The 19,125-nt window shown below is 43.8% G+C and overlaps 3 protein-coding genes across 5 annotated transcripts; 2 read left to right on the forward strand and 1 right to left on the reverse strand.

The window, feature by feature from the left end:
- Nucleotides 1–4,012: 4,012 nt before the first annotated feature.
- On the forward strand, nt 4,013–12,609 carry LOC135536923 (uncharacterized). 3 transcript variants are annotated; one of them, XM_064963143.1, is made up of 5 exons: nt 4,013–4,078; nt 4,407–4,695; nt 6,235–6,371; nt 6,733–6,829; nt 7,271–12,609. In XM_064963143.1, the coding sequence occupies exons 2-5, from the start codon at nt 4,431–4,433 to the stop codon at nt 7,693–7,695; spliced, it is 924 nt and encodes a 307-aa protein (XP_064819215.1). In that variant the 5' UTR covers nt 4,013–4,078; nt 4,407–4,430; the 3' UTR covers nt 7,696–12,609. The 3 variants fall into 3 exon arrangements, with proteins under 3 accessions (XP_064819215.1, XP_064819216.1, XP_064819214.1); XM_064963144.1 differs by having other exon boundaries at nt 4,444–4,695; XM_064963142.1 differs by lacking the exon at nt 4,013–4,078 and having other exon boundaries at nt 4,085–4,695.
- Nucleotides 7,956–8,468, forward strand: LOC135536926 (zinc finger protein 239-like). Its single transcript, XM_064963147.1, has one exon. It carries the CDS (start codon nt 7,956–7,958, stop codon nt 8,466–8,468), a length of 513 nt encoding a protein of 170 aa, XP_064819219.1.
- Nucleotides 12,610–12,659: 50 nt separating the features above from the next.
- Nucleotides 12,660–17,878, reverse strand: LOC135536922 (zinc finger protein 777-like). Its single transcript, XM_064963140.1, has 4 exons — nt 17,570–17,878; nt 16,987–17,087; nt 16,652–16,763; nt 12,660–16,456 (listed from the first exon to the last, which is right to left on the reverse strand). The coding sequence occupies exons 1-4, from the start codon at nt 17,859–17,861 to the stop codon at nt 13,797–13,799; spliced, it is 3,165 nt and encodes a 1,054-aa protein (XP_064819212.1). The 5' UTR covers nt 17,862–17,878; the 3' UTR covers nt 12,660–13,796.
- Between the last annotated feature and the right edge of the window lie 1,247 nt (nt 17,879–19,125).

Below are 19,125 nucleotides of genomic sequence, written 5' to 3' on the forward strand. Positions count from 1 at the left end.
CACTTCCTTGACAACTTCCTTCACAGCAGCTTTGCTTTGCCAAGTGCAAGAAGTACGTGTGCCTTGACTTCTACAGAGGTCATATCGCAGTAAATGTACAGCTACTGCAGACGTCTGATTAACCATGCAAAGCCTTTAAGGAACTTGATTTGGCCTCCACAGATCTCCAGATCATATTTTGAGATCAAGCATATATCTGATTTTAGGGTTGGCTAATGCTAATAAGCTAAGTTATTTAACAATATATTAAGTGGATGGGCAAGCTAAGGATGTTGATATTAGGAAAAGTGTTTATTTCCAGCAATTGTATTTGATGTGTTTATTTCCAGCTAGTGTATTTGATGGGTTTCGTTTCTGTTAACTCGCTTGGCTGGCTAGTTCAGTAGCTACTGGCTGGCTAACTAGCTGAGACCGAGAAGAGAGAAAGATTTTCTGACTGAAACACATCTGACAGTGACACAGTGGCCCCCTGTGGACAGAAGCTGAACTTTACTGAAACATAATTCACCCTGTTCAAAATTAGCAATGTTGAGGTGGTAGAACTGACTAAATTAAATTAATCGTCGTCTTATTACCTTTTCCATTCTACAAGCAAACATGTTTGGCTCATGTCTGTTATTTCCATACATTCCATATGTAACTATTTGTAAAAAAAATATATATACATATATATTTCATTAAGCTTTCATTTCTATTACTCTTTTTATTCAATTAGCTACATACTTGTTCTATTGTTGTTGCATTGTTGAGAGGTTAACCTGCAAGTAAGCATTTCATTGCACGGAGTATTCCATGTATATGAGATGTATATGACAAATTAACTAACTTTAACTTGCTATGCGAATGACACTCTACTACTTTTTTCAGAGGAAGGCCGTAAAAATTGTCAAAGACCCCAGCCACCCCAGTCATAGGCTGTTCTCTCTACTACCGCATGGCAAGCGGTACCGGAGGGCCAAGTCTAGGTCAAAAAGGCTTCTCAAAAGTTTTTACTCCCAAGCCATAAGACTCCAAATGGCTACCCGGACTATTTGCAGTGTGCCCCCCCAACCCCTCTTTTACGCTGCTGCTACTCTCTGTTTATCATATATGTATAGTCACTTTAACTATACATGGCCCAACCAACCAGTGCCCCCGCACATTAGCTAACCGGGCTATCTGCATTGTGTCCCACCACCCACCACCCCCTCTTTTATGCTACTGCTACTCCCTGTTCATCATATATGCATAGTCACTTTAACCATATCTACATGTACATACTACCTCAATCAGCCTGACTAACCAGTGCCTGTATATAGCTTCGCTACTGTTATAGCCTCGCTACTGTTATAGCCTCGCTACTGTATTTAGCCTCTACAGTTATTTTTCACTGTCTTTTTACTGTTGTTTTTATTTCGTTACTTACTTATTGTTCCCCTAATATATTTTTTTGCACTGTTGGTTAGAGCCTGTAAGTAAGCATTTCACTGTAAGGTTTTATTCAGTTTTATTCAGTGCACGTGACAAAAAAAATGTTGATTTGATTTGAGAATACTAAGCGACAGTAACATAGAATACTAAGAGACAGTAACATAGAATACTAAGAGACAGTAACATAGAATACTAAGAGACAGCAACATAGAATACTAAGAGACAGCAACATAGAATACTAAGAGACAGTAACATAGAATACTAAGAGACAGTAACATAGAATACTAAGAGACAGCAACATAGAATACAACATAGAATACTAAGAGACAGTAACATAGAATACTAAGAGACAGCAACATAGAATACTAAGCGACAGCAACATAGAATACTAAGAGACAGTAACATAGAATACTAAGAGACAGTAACATAGAATACTAAGAGACAGCAACATAGAATACTAAGAGACAGCAACATAGAATACTAAGAGACAGTAACATAGAATACTAAGAGACAGTAACATAGAATACTAAGAGACAGTAACATAGAATACTAAGAGACAGGAACATAGAATACTAAGAGACAGGAACATAGAATACTAAGAGACAGCAACATAGAATACTAAGCGACAGCAACATAGAATACTAAGCGACAGCAACATAGAATACTAAGAGATAGCAACATAGAATACTAAGAGACAGCAACAGAAGAGGGCAGACAAGAGATACCAACAGATGACACAGAGAAAGTGATGATACTGTGGGATTCTTTAATCAGTTTGGCTTATTGCACATGTCAGAGTCTATGGTCTATGGTTGAAGTTGTTGAGTGGTTTTTGGCAATACACTAGATATACAGTACCGGTCAAAAGTTTGAACACACCTACTCATTCAGGGGTTTTTCTTTGTTTTTACTATTTTCTGATGACTGTGGAGGCCAGGTCTTCTGATGCAGCACTCCATCACTCACCATCTTGGACAAATAGCTCTTACACAGCCTGGAGGTGTGTTGGGTCACTGTCCTGTTGAAAAACAAATGATAGTCGCACTAAGTGCAAACCAGATGGGATGGCATATCGCTGCAGAATGTGGTGGTAGCCATGCTTGTTAAGTGTGCCTTGAATTCTAAATAAATAATTGACAGTGTCACCAGCAAAGCACCCCCACACCTCCTCCTCAATGTGTCACGGTGGGAATCACACATGCAGAGATTATCTGTTCACCTACTCTGTGTCTCACAATGACAGATGGCGGTTGGAACCAAAACATCTCACATTTGGACTCATCAGACCAAAGGACAGATTCCCACCCGTCTAATGTCCATTGCTCGTGTTTCTTGGCCCAAGCAAGTCTCTTCTTATTGGTGTCCTTTACTAGTGGTTTCTTTGCAGCAACTCGACCATGAAGGCCTGATTCACACGGTCTCCTCTGAACAGTTGATGTTGAGATGTGTCTGTTACTTGAACTCTGTGAAGCATTTATTTGGGCTGCAATATCTGAGGCTGGTAACTCTAATGAACTTGTCCTCTGCAGCAGAGGTAAGTCTGGGTCTTCCTTTCCTGTGGCGGTCCTCATGACAGCCAGTTTCATTATAGCGCTTGATGGTTTTGCGAATGCACTGGAAGAAACTTTCAAAGTTCTTGACATTTCCCAGATTGACTGACCTTCATGTCTTAAAGTATTGCTGGACTGTCGTTTCTCTTTGCTTACTTGAGCTGTTCTTGACATAATATGGAGTTGGTCTTTTACCAAATAGGACTATCGTCTGTATACCCCACCTACTTTGTCACTACACAACGGATTGTCTCAAACACATTAAGGAACGGAATTCCACATATGAACTTTTAAGAAGGCACACCTGTTAATTAAAATGCATTCCAGATGACTACCTCATGTAGTTGGTTGTGAGAATGCCAACAGTGTGCAAAGCTGTCATCAAGGCAAAGGGTGGCTACATTGAATAATCTCAAATATAAAATACATTTAGATTTTTTTTAAACACTTTTTGGGTTACTAAATTATTCCACGTGTGTTATTTCATAGTTATGATGTCTTCACTATCATTCTACAATGTAGGAAATAGTAAAAATAAAGAAAAAAAACACTTTAATGAGTAGGTGTGTCTAAACTTTTGACTGGTACTGTATGTGTTCCAAAGGAGAATGTTCCAGAGTAGAGAGACCCGCAGTAGTAATTGTACTTGAATACTTGCAATGTCTGCTTTGCAGGTGGGAAGATGCAAGTTAGTTACCTGAAAAATATTTAATCTCTCAATGTCCATCTTAAAGTGCACCAAATTCATGCATTTAGCTGTTGATATTACTTTTTTTGTTGGCAGTGGTTCTCTTCAACCCACACTTTCATATGAATCTACAATATATTAATATTTCCCCCGAGCAATTACAGGGTTGATCAGAATTGGCCTATGTTGGTGATATGACTTTGTCTTTGATGGACTCGGCGCACAGTGCTTTGTGTGACGCATTGAGTGATGGCTGAGGTAAATTGCTTTGTACATTTCCTGTCAATTGACACAATAAAGAAAGGTCGTCTTTTTTAACTCGAATAAGGTAACGTTCCAACGTAGAATGTCCCACTACCCGACCCGTTGGTTTGTTTCCGGAAGTACATTTTTTGGGGGTGGATGCTTATTGTTTTGACTGGCTAGCAAAGTAAGTGCCGAGCCAACTACCATAGCCTTGCTTTCTCTCAATACCTCTGGTATTTGTATTTATTCGAATAGCCTCATATACTGTAAATACATATACAGATATACAGATAGATATCTTATATCTCGAAATTATATATATTTTTAAATGCATTAGGTAGAGACCACAACATCCAACAGTAACGTTTGCTAGCATGCTAACACAGACAAAAGTGGTTTAGTTACCTGTATCTTTGCAGCTAATTTTAGCGATTTTTCCTTTTGATATACGGAATGGTAACACTGACCAACCTGAACAAAAGTAGCTAAAAGTTACTATCTCTTAACTTTAGCTAGCTGCTCATAGACAGTTTGCCATGATGTCCGCAGCCATCATAACCTTCCAGTCTCAGCTCTCCGGGGTCATGGAGACGGTCCTTAAGTCTGCCATGTACGAGATCACCAGGCTGGTGGAGGATAGTTTCCTGGAGGAGGTGTCCCGGAACCGGGAGCAGGTCGAGTCACTAAAGAAGCGGCTGCAGTGGTCGGAGAACAGAGAGGGAGACCAGAGGGGGAAGTGTGGGGAGTGTGGGAGAGCTGGCAAGGAAGGTCATGAGATAAGCTTAGGAACTTCACAGACAGGTGAGAAGAGAGACATCTAACGACACAGTACCAGTCAAAAGTTTGGACACACCTACCCATTCTAGGGTTTTTCTTTATTTTTTATTATTTTCTACATTGTAGAATAATAGTGACATCAAAACTATGAAATAACACATGGAATCATGTAGTAACCAAAAAAGTGTTAAACAAATCAAAACTTATTGTACATTTTAGATTCTTCAAACGAGCCGCTTTTAATTAACAGCTTTGCCTTCGCTTGGCATTCTCTCAACCAGCTTCACCAGGAATGCTTTTCCAACATTCTTGAAGGAGTTTCCACAAATGCTGAGCACTTGTCGGCTGCTTTTCGTTCACTCCGTGGTTCAACTCATCCCAAACCATCTCTATTGGGTTGAGGTCAGGTGTTTGTGGAGGCCAGGTCATTTGATGCAGCACTCCATTACTCTCCTTCTTGGTCAAATAACTCTTACACAGCCTGGAGGTATGTTAGGTCATTGTCCTGTTGAAAAACAAATGATAGTCCCACTAAGCGCAAACCAGATGGGATGGCATATCGCTGCAGAATGCTGTGGTAGCCATGCTGGTTAAGTGTGCCTTGAATTCTAAATAAAAAACATGCGGTGTCACCAGCAAAGCACCGTTACACCTCCTCCATGCTTCCCAATCGGAACCACAAATGCGGAGATCATCCGTTCACCTACTCTGCGTCTCACGAAAACACAGTAGTTGTAACCAAAAGTCTCAAATTTGGACTCATAAGACCAAAGGAAAGATTTCCACCAGTCTAATGTCCATTGCTCATGTGTCTTGGCTCAAGCAAGTCTCTTCTTATTGGTGTCCTTTAGAAGTGGTTTCTTTGCAGTAATTTGACCATGAAGACCTGATTCACACAGTCTCCTCTAAACTGTTGATTTTGAGATGTGTCTGTTACATGAACTCTGTGAAGCATTTATTTGGGCTGCAATTTCTGAGGCTGTTAACTCTAATGAACGTCTCCCATGAAGTAGAGGCAACTCTGCGACTGCACTTGAAGAAACATGACAAGTCCTTGACATTTCCTGGATTGACTGACCTTCATGTCTTAAAGTAATAATTGACTGTCATTTCTCTTTGCTTATGTGAGCTGTTCTTGCCATAATATGGACTTGGTCTTTCACCAAATAGGGCTGTCTTTTGAATACCTCCCCTACCTTTTCACAACTGATTGGCTCAAATGCATTAAGAAGAAAATAAATTCCACAAATGAACTTTTAATAAGGTACACCTGTTAATTGAAAACCGACCTCAAATTGAATGAGTATGTTTGTCCAAACTTTTGACTGGTTATATTATATATGGAGGAATCACTGAAGTGGGGCTGCTGTAATGTGTACCTTTTATACTTTGGTGATCACTGATCAGACAGTATTGGTTTAAGAAAGGAGTCAGTCATGGGTGGTGGTGGCATCTTAATAAGATGTTTCCTTTCCTTCATCTGATGTGAGGAGACTCTATTATCCACAATGTTACTTACCTTTTACTCCAAATGAAATGTTCTCTTTGTTTACCTGTGGCCAGGTGTGGAGAGGGGGCGTGGCCTGAAGCAGGAGAAGGTATCAGGGGAGGAGTGGAGCAGCTGTGGGGGTGTGGCCAGGGAAACAACCTTCAATGATCTGGAGGAGGCTGAGGCCACCAGCCCTAGGAGAATCTCTGAGGTAGGTAGGGGACTGACTAAACACATGGAGACTGAGGCCACCAGCCCTAGGAGAACCTCTTGTATCTAGGGGACTAAACACCTGTGACGGGTGGAGGGTGCAGTGTTACAGAAAGTTCCGTTAGAAATGTTATTTTAAAGGATATATTAGAACAAATAGTCTGTGATGAAGAATTTGGCAGCCTTTTTAAAACCTCTCTTCATATTTGAACTGTTCCAGTTCTGGGCTGCAGCAAAGTTGGGAGATGTCTGGGGGTCCCAGAGGAGAATTCTGAGTAGAGAACCATCATGTCAGCTCTATTCAATCACTGTCAGTTTATCCATCATTTAGTCATAATCAACTCATTCCTTTCCTCTTCCAGTCCAGAGAGGTCGGAGGTCAGAAGCTGGACAGTCTGCTGAAAGAGGAGGCTCTCCACAACACTGAGCTACAGGAGAGATGGGAGTTCTGCCTGGATGGTGAGTCAGGAGTTTACAACAAACATAACAGACAATAGCCAACCTGTATGATAATAAGAGTAACTTATAATATGCTGTGTCATTTCAAATGTATTCATTATTACACATGTCAACATGAAACTGTAAGTACACATTTAACATTACAGTTACTCTACTACTGTTTCTACTATTGCCAATGCCTTAAATCACGTGTCAAACTCTTTCCAGAGTGTCTGTGGGTTTCGCTCCTTCCTTGCACTTGATTGATGAATTAAGGCCACTAATTATTTAGGAACTCCCCTCACCTGGTTGTCTAGGTCTTAATGGAAAGGGAAATTCAAAAACCAGCAGACACTAGGCCCTCTATGGAATGAGTTTAACACCCCTGTCTTAAATGTTTCTACTAGTTCTAATGTTTTAAATATGAATGCTTCTAATGCCTCATGTCCCCTGTGTTTTCAGGGGCCGATGGTTCAGACGTCTCGGGGCCCAGTAAGAGTTTTATTCAGCAGGATCTACAGCAGTGCAGTCTAGACCAGAGGCCTGAACCACCAGGCCCCGAGGGAGACTCGGGGGACCCCACCAACCCTCTCTACCGCCCCCACTACAGCATGGAGGAACTAGGGGGTGACTTTGATAAGTCTGGTTACTGCAGTGGCGGTAGTGGCGACCATCTTCTAGACATGGAAGGGCTGGATAGGCTTCCTGGTTCTCCGTCTCGTCTGGGGGCGCTGAGCTACGGAGCTGTGGGTCACTACCAAGTGAACCTGGGGGGTTTAAGGGGGGCGAGCATCACGATCGCTCCCACATGCCTGGCCCCCATCGGATCCGGAGGGAGCAGGTGGAGTCGCCAACGCCATCTCCCCACCCAGAGGCGGGAGACCTGAACTGCCTGTTGATCAATGAGGAGGGGTACCTGCAGGACTCCAGTGTCTTGTACCCTGAACACGGTGTCCCAGAGTTGGGTAACAGAGCCGGCCACAGGGGGCTAACCTCCATCCACTCTGGAAGCTCAGCCCACAACAACAACACAGAGAGCCTGTATGATGCCGCTGACGATTTTGGACTCTCTTTAAACCTCAGAGATCGTTCACAAGAGCAGGTAACAGGAGTAGGGGTGAGGCGTCATGCCTGCAATCAATGTACCATGAGCTTCCCAGACGCTGGTTCCCTCAAGGCCCACAAGCAGACACACAAAACGGGGAGAGGGATGAGTTCAGGGTCTGGGCCTCCGTACTCCTGCACCCAGTGCGGTAAGACCTTCACCCAGGCCTGCAACCTCAAGGTCCACCAGAGGGTCCACCAGGCAGAGGGACTCCACCTCTGCAGCCACTGCTCCAAGGGCTTCACCTCCTTCTCCGACCTGAAGAGGCACAAGTGCAGCCAGACCACAGACAAGCCCTACTGCTGCTCCATCTGTGGGAACAAGTTCAGTCGGCTCTGGAACCTCAAGCTGCATCAGCGCATTCACACGCAGGAGAAACCCCACCGCTGCACTATGTGTGACAAGAGCTTCACACGGGTGGACATTTTGAAGGTACACCAGCGCACACACACTGGGGAGAGACCGTACTGCTGTGCTGTGTGTGGACTCTGCTTCAAACGACTAGCCCATCTAAAGTTACACCAGCACAAACACAGGCCGGATTTCCTGGCCTGAGCGGTGGCCTAGAACAGTGATTTCAACACTGTGAGGCATGGGTTCCTCCAATTTCTTTTAAATATATATATATATATATATATATATATATACTTACAGTCCATTCAAAAGTTTGGACACACCTACTCATTCAAGGATTCTTCTATATTTTTTAAATTTTCTACATTGTAGAACAATAGTGAAGACATCAAAACTTTGAAATAACACATGGAATCATGTTGTAACCAAAAAAGTGTTAAACAAATCAAAATATAATGATTTATTTTTTCAATATACATTTTTCAAGTTTCTTCAAGTGCAGTGGCAAAACCATCCATCGCTATGATGAAACTGAATCTCATGAGGTCCGCCACAGAAAAGGAAGACCCAGAGTTACCTGGTCAATGACATTCGATGGATTGGACATTAGACCGGTGGAAATTTGTCCTTTAGTCTGATGAGTCCAAATTTGAGGTTTTTGGTTCCATCCACATGTGTGGGTCCCACCGTGAAGCATGGAGGAGGTGGTGTGGTGGTACTTTGCTGGTGACACTGTATGTGATTTATTTAGAATTCAAGGCACACTTAACCAGCATGGCTAACACAGCATTCTGCAGTGATATGCCATCCCATCTGGTTTGTGCTTAGTGGGACTATCATTTGTTTTTCAACAGGACAATGACCCAATACACTTCCAGGCTGTGTAAGAGTTATTTGACCAAGAAGGAGAGTAATGGAGTGCTGCATCAGATGCTCAACCAATAGAGATGGTTTGGGATGAGATGGACCGCAGAGTGAAGGAAAAGCAGCCAACAAGTGCTCAGCATATGTGGGTACTCCTTCAAGACTCTTGGAAAAGCATTCCAGGTGAAGCTGGTTCAGAGAATGCCAAGAGTGTGCAAAGCTGTAATCAAGTCAAAGGGTGGCTATTTGAAGAATCTCAAATATAAAATATATTTTGATTTGTTTAACAGTTTTTGGGGGGTTATTACATGATTCCATGTGTTATTTCCTAATTATAATGTCTTCACTATTATTCCACAATGTAGATAACAAGTAGAAATAAAACCACTTGGTGTGTAGGTGTTCTAAAACTTTTGACTGGTAGTGTGTGTATGTATATACATACATACATACAGTGCCTTCGGAAAGTATTCAGACCTCATGACTTTTTCCACATTTTGTTACTTACAGCCTTGTAAAATGTATTGTTTTTTTCCCTCATCAATCTACACACAATACCCCATGATGATGGGGAGTGTTGCTGCACAGCTATTTTCAGGTCTCTCCAGAGATGTTTGATCAGGTTCAAGTCTTGTCTTGCTCCGTTGATCTTTCCCTCGATCCTGAACAACATCCCCACATCATGATGCTTCCACCACAATGCTTCACCGTATGGATGGTGGCAGATTAGATGTGAAGCTTGGCTTTTTATTTTTTTTATTTCACCTTTATTTAACCAGGTAGGCCAGTTGAGAAGAAGTTCTCATTTACATCTGTGACCTGGTCAAGATAAAGCAAAGCAGTTCGACAAAAAAAACAACACAAAGTTACACAAACAGACGTACAGTCAATAACACAATAGAAAAATCTGTATGCAGTGTGTGCACATTTAGAAGAGTAGGGAGGTAAGGCAATAAATAGGCCATAGAGGCGAAATTATTACAATTTAGCATTAACACTGGAGTGATAGATGTGCAGATGATGATGTACAAGTAGAGATACTGGGGTGCAAAAGAGCAAGAGGATAAATAATATGGGGATGAGATAGTTGGGTGTGCTATTTACAGATTGGCTGTGTACAGCTACAGTGATCTGGCATTCAGGCCAGATTTCAATCTTGGTTTCATTAGATCAGATAATATTGTTTCTCATGGTCTGAGAGTCTTTAGGTGCCTTTTACTGAGGAATGGCTTCTGTATGGCCACTACCATAAAGGCCTATTGGTGGAGTGCTGCAGAGATGGCTGCCCTTCTGGAGTGTTCTCCCATCTCTACAGAGGAACTCCGGAGCTCTGTCAGAGTGACCATCAGGTTCTTGGTCATCTCCCTGACCAAGGCCCTTCTCACCCGATTGCTCAGTTTGGCCGGGCGGCCAGCACTAGGAAGAATGATGGGGACCACTGTGTACTTGTGGACCTTCAATGCTGCAGAAATATTTTGGTAAGATCTGAGTCTCAACACAATCCTGTCTCGGCGCTCTACGGACAATTCCTTCAACCTCATGGCTTGGTTTTTGCTCTGACATGCACTGTCAACTGTGGGACCTTATGTTGACAGGTGTGTGTGCCTTTTCAAAATCATGTCCAATCAATTGAATTTACCACGGGTGGAATCCAATCAAGTTGTAGAAACATCTCAAGGATGATCAATGGAAACAGGATGCACCTGAGCTCAATTTCGAGTCTCATAGCAAATGGTCTGAATACATTTTTTTTAATACATTTGCACAAATTTCTAAAAACCTGTTTTCGGTTTGTCATTATGGGGTATTCTGTGTAGATTGCTGTGGATTTCAATTTATTTAATCAAGGCTGTAACGTAACACATTTGAAAAAGTCAAGGGATATGAATCCTTTCCGAAGGCCCTGTATATACTCAGTCCAGCTCTGAAAGTTGTAATAGTGGAATGCACAAGGTGTAATTTCGAAATTGGGTAGTAAATCATCAGTTCCTCTTGTCATGTTAGTCATTGCACACCTTAGAGAGCTATTTATAACTTGTCAGAAATGTCCAGATCAACGAGCCCATGTCAACTAAAGTTTTTTAAATGTATATCTTACAAAAACAATTTTACTGAGTTACAGTTCATATAAGGAAATCAGTCAATTGAAATAAATAAATTAGGCCCTAATCTATGGATTTCACATGACTGGGCAGGGGAGCAACCATGGGTTGGCCTGGGAGTGCATAGACCGACCCACTGGGAGCCAGGCCCAGCCAATCAGAATGAGTTTCTCCCCACAAAAGAGCTTTATTACATACATAAATACTCCTCAGTTTCAACAGCTGTCTGGGTGGCTGGTCTCAGACAATCCCGCAGGTGAAGAAGCTGGATGTCGAGGTCTTGGGTTGGCATGGTTACACTTGCGGTTGTGAAGCTAGTTGGATGTACTGCCAAACTATTGACAAGTATGTTGGAGGCGGCTTATGGTAGAGAAATGAACATTCAATTATCTGGCAACAGCTCTGGTGGACATTCCTGCAGTCAGCATGCCAATTACACACTCCCTCAAAATCTGAGACATCTGTGGCATTGTGACAAAAATGCAAATTTTAGAGGCCTTTTATTGTCCCCAGCTCAAGGTTCACCTGTGTAATGATCATGCTGTTTAATCAGCTTCTTGATATGCAACACCTGTCAGGTGGATGGATTATCTTGGCAAAAGAGAAATGCTCACTAACAGGGATGTAAACAAATTTGTATACAACATTTGAGAGAAGTAAGCTTTTTGTGTGAATGGAACATTTCTGGGATCTTTTATTTCAGCTCAAGAAACATGAGATCAACTCTACATGTATTTACATTTTTGTTCAGTATAGGTTATTTAGCCCATAGATCTTGACAAGTTTGTCAGTCAAATAACACATACATACACATTAGACATGGCCCAATGTATAGAACTGCAAGAAAAGGAGCTTTAAAACAGCAACATTTCCTTTGCATCCCATGACAAAATGTGTAGAATTGCAGGAAATAAGCTTTAAACCCAGCAACATTCTCTCCACCAAGAGCGGCATGAACAGTTGGTGTCAATAGAAATAGACGTGTTAGATTCTGGGTTAAACTTTGAACAAAGTTATACTCAGAAGAATAGTATCTAACGGTGAGGGACTGGTTTTTACTTCAGAAGTTAATGGTCTGTAGGAGCCAGATGGCTTTGGAATGTGTAAGGGAGACGTGTGGAGATCTTAGAACCTAACAATGTCACTGAGGGAGAGAGGGTAATGTATAATGTTTACATTATGTCAGGATATGTTATTGTTAGCCATCAAGGATCCTCTGGGAGAAGAGACACTGTCTGTCAATCACCATGACAGCCTTGAGTTGAAGAGACTCAGCCTAGGAGAAAGGGTTGTCAGGGTTGTACTTGTGTGAAATGTTGTTTGTCTGAATGCAGCTCTATCGACCCTTTGGGAAGAATTAAACTTGGATAAGCTTTCCTAGTGTCCGTGGAGTCATTAACTCAAAGAATTAGAACCTAACATGTGGTACGAGTTTCCCAATGCTGGAAGGGTTTTTTATTTGACATAAAAAATGGTTCTCTATGATCAATTGTTTATTAATAAGGACATTGAAAATATAAACTGTTGGAAACCGAACCATGTTTTAAATAAGAATGTATGCCTTTTATATCAGGAGTTCCTAAACTCTGTCTCCACGTTTTGTTTTTTGCCATAGCGTGAAGGACGTCACGCTGCTTGCTAAGCGAGTACCACATCCTCCTGATTCAGCCCATACCGGTTTTGAACTCGGGACCTTTCAAACACTCCCTCCTCAAGTGTCTTATCCGATTGCGCCACCTCAACAGTTATCTAATGAGGCGATGCCTTAGCTTAGACGGTCGAGGAATCGTCTGTCATAATGATCACACCAACCTACCAAACATTTCAAAAGCACTTAAACACGATCATGGCAGACTTACAACTTCCCACAAGCACATGAATGCCCCATATTCAAGTCTGACCAATTCTTCAACCAATAAGATTTTAGCTAGCTTGATTGCTAGCTAACTTTACTAATAATAACATTAGCTTGTTTGCTTAACATTGGCTATATGATAAAACTAGCAACATTATCCGCATTAATAAGTTTGTAATTGTCAAATGGATTTGTTCTCATGTTTTGGAGGAAATGTATAAGGTCAGTGGTGAAATGTAACAACTCCCTCCACAAGAAACATTACGACTTTGACAGTTGTTTAAGTGAAACTTCCTATGCCAGACCATATTTAAGTACAAATAAAATGAAATAAACACATTTTAAAGCAACAACTTCAAACCCGCAGAACATTTCTTTTAAAGCATGATGTGTGACATGAACACAGTACACCTAAATTTAAACTTGGTTTAAGGCTTCTAACTTTCCTAATAAATAGAATGAAAAACAAATGACAACCAGAATTAGTTTTAATTAAATTAATCAATTCAAATTCAACATTTTTCTTTAACATTTTGCTACATTCTCTTGCAGCATGATTCTTCCAAACAAAAGCAAATTCACAGCAAACAGAACTATTCCCTCATCACCATCTGACACCCTTTTCCCTATATAGTGCTATAGTTCTAGTCCAAAGTAATGCACTATATAGGGAATATGGTGCCATTAAAGGCTCGTCCCCTGTCCTCTCTATCTGTCTTTGTGTATTGTCTTCAGGTGTTTCTTCAGATGGCCAGTCTGTTTGAAGTGCTTGCCACACTCAGAGCAGGTGTAAGGTTTCTCCCCAGTGTGGACAAATTTGTGCCTCTTCAGATTATTGTAATCCAGAAAGCCCTTCCCGCAGTACGAGCACCAGTGTCTCTTCTCCCCGTTGTGCCACCTCAGGTGAACATTCAGCTCCACACGCCTCTTGAACCGCTTCACACAGAGGGAGCAGGCAAACGGTTTCTCTCCAGTGTGAACGCGGAGATGGGTCTCCATGTCGCGCCGGATGACGAAGCGTTTGTCACAGATCGGGCAGATGAACGGGCGCACGCCGCTGTGGACCATCTGCTCGTGCTTGGTCAGGCCGAAGCGGTAGACAAAGGTCTTGTCGCACTTCGGACACTGGTGGCCCCGTTGTTCACCGTGGACGCGGGCGTGGCGGTTGAGGCCCTTGAGGTTGGGGAAGTCCTTGCCGCAGGTGGAGCAGGCGAACGGGCGCTTCCCCGTGTGGAGGGAGGCGTGGCTCTCTAAAGCAGCGGCGCTACTCAGTACACGACCACAGTCTGCACACTGGTTCTTGGTAAAACGTTTCCGTGGAGACTTAGGAGACTGTTGCAGCTGGAACGGTCCTGGCGGCGACCACATCGGTTGTGACTTGCGATACCGTTGCGCCTGCTGGAATGTCAGCGTGCATGGGGGGGACTTTTTGAATCCGGAGTGAGGGCTGACAGTGACAATGAAGGGGATAGGTTGAGGGGTGGAGGGAGAACGTTTCAAATTCAATAACACCGCGGCCGCCGAACGAGGTCTGCCGCGACGAGGGGTGGCAGAAATTACCTTGAACTGGTGAGGCTGTGGGTGAGGAGGGGTGGTAGGAGAAGGGTTCATATTCACCACCGTAGCCTGGTGTGGACTGGGGGTACCGTGAGGGCTGGGGACACTGTGAGGGCTGGTGCAACGCGGGCTGGTGCGGCGTGGGCTGAGGCTTGAGGTAGACGCAGCATGAGGGCTGGGGCTGTACGACCGGCGGCGCTGTGGGGTGGAAGGCAGAAACGATGTCTGTGTGACCAGACCTCTAAGCTCTGACCTCTGACCTTGCTGTGAGGTCTTAGTGACCTTCGACCTACTCCTCTTAGCCTGGGCTAGGGCCAAACCTCTCTGAGCCTGCACCCAGGTCATGCTTCTCTTCTTGGATTTGGACACACCAACACCTCCACCAATAGGTGATTGTCTGGTCAGAGAGGTCACATCAGTGTTAGCTCCTCCCTCTTCCTCACTGATGATGCGGTTACTACTTCCTTGTCCACTAGACTTGTCGTCAGCCATCTCACCGTTAGCTGTGTCCTCTACTACATCCTGGTCAACGTGAGATTCCCTGGAATTTTCTTCTCCGTGCTCCATCACCTTTGAGTAGTCATGGTCTAGAGGGGTGGTTCTCTCTCCTCTGGGTTTCTTAGCAACCACTGGAGAAGGCATGCTGTCCTGGGGGCGGGGCCTTAAGCGGAGGCGGAGACCGGAGAGGAGAGCTTCACGTCGACTTGACTTTCGCTTGCCGCCTACCTGGACAACAATCTCCTCCTTTTTCTCACCGACGGGGGTCGTCTCCGTAGCAACAGACCTGGTCATCACAGCTTCCATAGATGTGGCAGAGAGGGGGGAAAGCCTCTCCCCCTCATCTTCCTCCTCCTCTTTTTCCTCCACCCTCAGTGGGGAGCGTACTAGGGGTGCTACTGACAACTGAGCTGAAAACTGTGTCTTAAACATCTGACAGGGGCCAGAGGGTGCAGTTACAGCAGGGGCTGACAGCTGTACCGCGGCTTCATCAGACATCCTCTCTGGGACAACAGGGGACTTCGGTGATGGCAGAGTGGGGGACGGTTGCACATGCTCAGAGACCAAGGACACCTGCTTCTCAGAGGGGCCGGCAAGTTCTTCAGACAAAGTTAGCAACTGAGCGGACTGGACCGGTGTTGACGGAGTTGCCGTGGCAACATCCAACTTCTCTAAAACTGTAAGCGGTAGCGGTTGTGTTGGTGGTGCGGCCGGTGGTCCATCAGGTACAGCTGTAGGTCTAGCTGGTTGTGTTGAGGGCACTGCTATTGGACGAGCTACAGGTAGAACGTCTGTGTGGGACTGTGCTGGTGATGGTCGAGGAGATGGACGAGGGGGTACGGGGCTGGGCTGTGTATTCTGAAGAGGGGTTCTGGGTAACCCGGAGATGACAGGTGGCGGGCGCTCTGACGATGCTGCTGTCGACTTCACCGCTACAGTCGACTGGACCACCATGGTCGTTTGGACAGTTTCTTTTGACAGAGTAGTTACCGTGGACTGGGCCATTACAGTAGACAGGACAGGTGATGTAGATTGGATAGTGGCTGCTGATTGAGGAGATGCTGTCTGGTGTAATGTTGGAGACTCTGCTGCTGGTATTACCAGTGACTGCTGTTCTGCTCCAGGGGCCTGGCCTGCACTGGCACTGGCACCTTCTCTGGGTCTGGGCTGGGATGGGCTGAGAGCCTGGGGGTTCTCCTGGGTGTCTGGATCTCCCTGGAGGGGGGCCTCTGCTGAGGTAGGCTGGGGGGTAGGAGGCCTTTCCTGGGTGTAACGGTTGACCAGGGCCCTGACGGCTCCAGGTGGGACCAGGGCTACAGAGGGAGGGAGATTGACAGGATGGAGAAAAGTAGAGGGGAAAGTTGTAAGGGAGAAACAGAAAGAAAAAAAGACAGAACAACAGTGGAGAGATTATTATAGATATTATTAGAGCCTGGTTCTCATCCCAATAGTGTTTAATACATTGTAATAAGATGTGTGATTCAGAAGCAGGTCTCCCTAGTTCCTACCTCTGCCTGGTAACTCTCTGAGAGGTTGTCTGCGGACCAGAGTTGGGGGCTCTCCCCCCTCCTGCTTTAGCAGTATGTACCCAGGGGAGTAGTCATCAGAATAGTCTGCCTCCTGGGGGGGGGGGGGGGGGGGCAACCACAATAGGGTCAACAAAAACTCTGATGAAGGCTGTGAGGTCAATATGTAAGCTTAAATACACAAGTCATTCTAGGGAGAGCAGTGTTAAGGTTTTTCTTTTCACTGGGATCGACAACAAAAGGTTGAGTATAGAGGTAGATTAATTGGCAAGACAGCACCCACAGATCTGGGACTTAGACTTGAAGCCTCGTCTTACCCAGTCCACCTCCTGTTTGATCAGTACAAAGGCCATCTGTGGGTTGTCCTCCTCGCGCAGGTGCTGTTCCACAGACCGAGGCAAAGCTTGCACTGTCAGAACTGGAAATACCAGATTAGGAGAGACAGTGGTTAGGAGATGAGGAAATCTAGAAATGTAGAGGTGAAGATGACAAACCAGGTGATGACATGACAACATCCTATGTTGCAAAGTGACTAGCATTATTAAGGTTATCAGTCATTTATGAATGCATAATATAGGCTACACCTCTCAAACATGTTCTGTTTAATATTGTAGTCTATACAAATTAAACATAGGTACATGAAGCAGTTTTGTTAAATATTCTCAACTTTGAGCCTTCATATGCTCAGCTAAATAGCTAGCTATCAGGATGTGTGATCACTTGAACGTAGCTTAACTAGCTTGTCCAAAGGTGTATTCATTCCACCGATTCTGTTGCAAAACGTTTCTTGAAAGGGAGCAAACGAAACGGGAGGGACCTACCTGAATTTGTACAATAGCTACTAATTTCAAACTCAAAACAAACTGTTTGGAGGGAACAAATAACCCGGTTTCTACTCACCACATTGGACACCAATGTCACGTTTGCCGATACGTGATGTTCTTTGACTCGGTCCAGGCTCTGCGGTTTGTCTTTCACTTTCACCCGTCGATTTCTTCACATTTTCAGGGGATCGAAGCCTCAATTTGAGGTCCTCGTTCTCTTCTTTTATTCTGCATATTTCGGATCGCAGCTCCTCAATAGTTGTTTCGAAAAGTTGCGTTGTCTCCATGACTGCCGTCTTCAGCACCTTCTCCATAACAGAGGCGAACTGGGTTTCAAAACCTTCTTTCGCCATGTTAGCGGCGGCCATCTTCAACCCACACACACACGCATATAAATAATCTTCTTCTATGGTATATTGGCGAACGTACAATTTAATCTGCATCCCGCCACCTACTGTGCGGGATGGAAACATAATTCCCCAAAAGCGTAACAAACTACCAAACATAAAAAATATAGAGGTAAAATCGTTAAGTCCAACAAACGTTTCTGCAGCAGCCACAATAATGTCCAGTTTCTTAGACTTCTTTGAGATTTGAGCAGCACAGTTTATAACTGTGGCAAAATCCATATTTTTCCACACACAGCATATTTTGACTGGCAGCACACATTTACTACAGGCTGTGGTGCTCCCACTATCATATCTCCAGGTGCATCAACTGTTCTCAATTATTTTAATTACCTCCTCATAGGAGATTGATAACTTTTGCAACCTCAATTTTCTTCACCCTGTATGCAGGGCACTCGGATCATGATCCCCAGCACAACTGCAACACCATCCTTCTACACACGTTGAAACATGGCCAAATCGTTTACAATTCTTAGACTGCAGTGGTTTGGGGATGAAAGCTCTTACAGCACATCTTACATAACCAAGCTTCACATGCATAGGTAGGTGTTCTTTATCAAAAAACAACAGTACCGACAGACTTTCTTCGTTTTCTCCATTCACCCAGCGGGTCAGACGCTGGGCACCAACCACACCAGGAATTCTCTTCAGGTATTCAACCTGAACATCTGTCGTCACCCGAAGTTTAAAGCACAAAATGTATGTTGCCCGGATTCATTTGAGGCCCGCTGCAATCTTCCTCTGTTCTTCATAAATACAGTTAATCATACTAAGACCACTCTTGGTCACTCATAGGCCTACTTCACAATTTGTTACACCTCAAACTGGTCTCCCACATATACATCCTTACTGAACAAACGCATCCCAACAAGAAGCGATTCAATATAATTCACACACGTGTCCTCCACTCCAATTTTAGACCATTTCCTTTCTGTTCCAGTTCAACACTACTGTTATCCATTCAGAGCATTCATCTTCACCAACTTTGATCGACACGCTGCTTGATTCGAACTCAGCGTCCACTTCCACCATCTTACTTATTTGTTATTGCAACAATAATAACAATATTACACATCAATACAGGGACATTCCTGTGAATACAATTTTAAAAAATGTATTTATAGAACACCAGTCGACCACAAAAAAATCATAATAATTTGTAATTTGTGGCTGTGATAACTAGTGAAAACTTGAAGCCATGTTCTGATAAATCCTGTCCATTATA

This window comes from Oncorhynchus masou, unplaced genomic scaffold, assembly GCF_036934945.1.
Source record: "Oncorhynchus masou masou isolate Uvic2021 unplaced genomic scaffold, UVic_Omas_1.1 unplaced_scaffold_685, whole genome shotgun sequence".
In the NCBI taxonomy this organism is placed as follows: domain Eukaryota; kingdom Metazoa; phylum Chordata; class Actinopteri; order Salmoniformes; family Salmonidae; genus Oncorhynchus; species Oncorhynchus masou.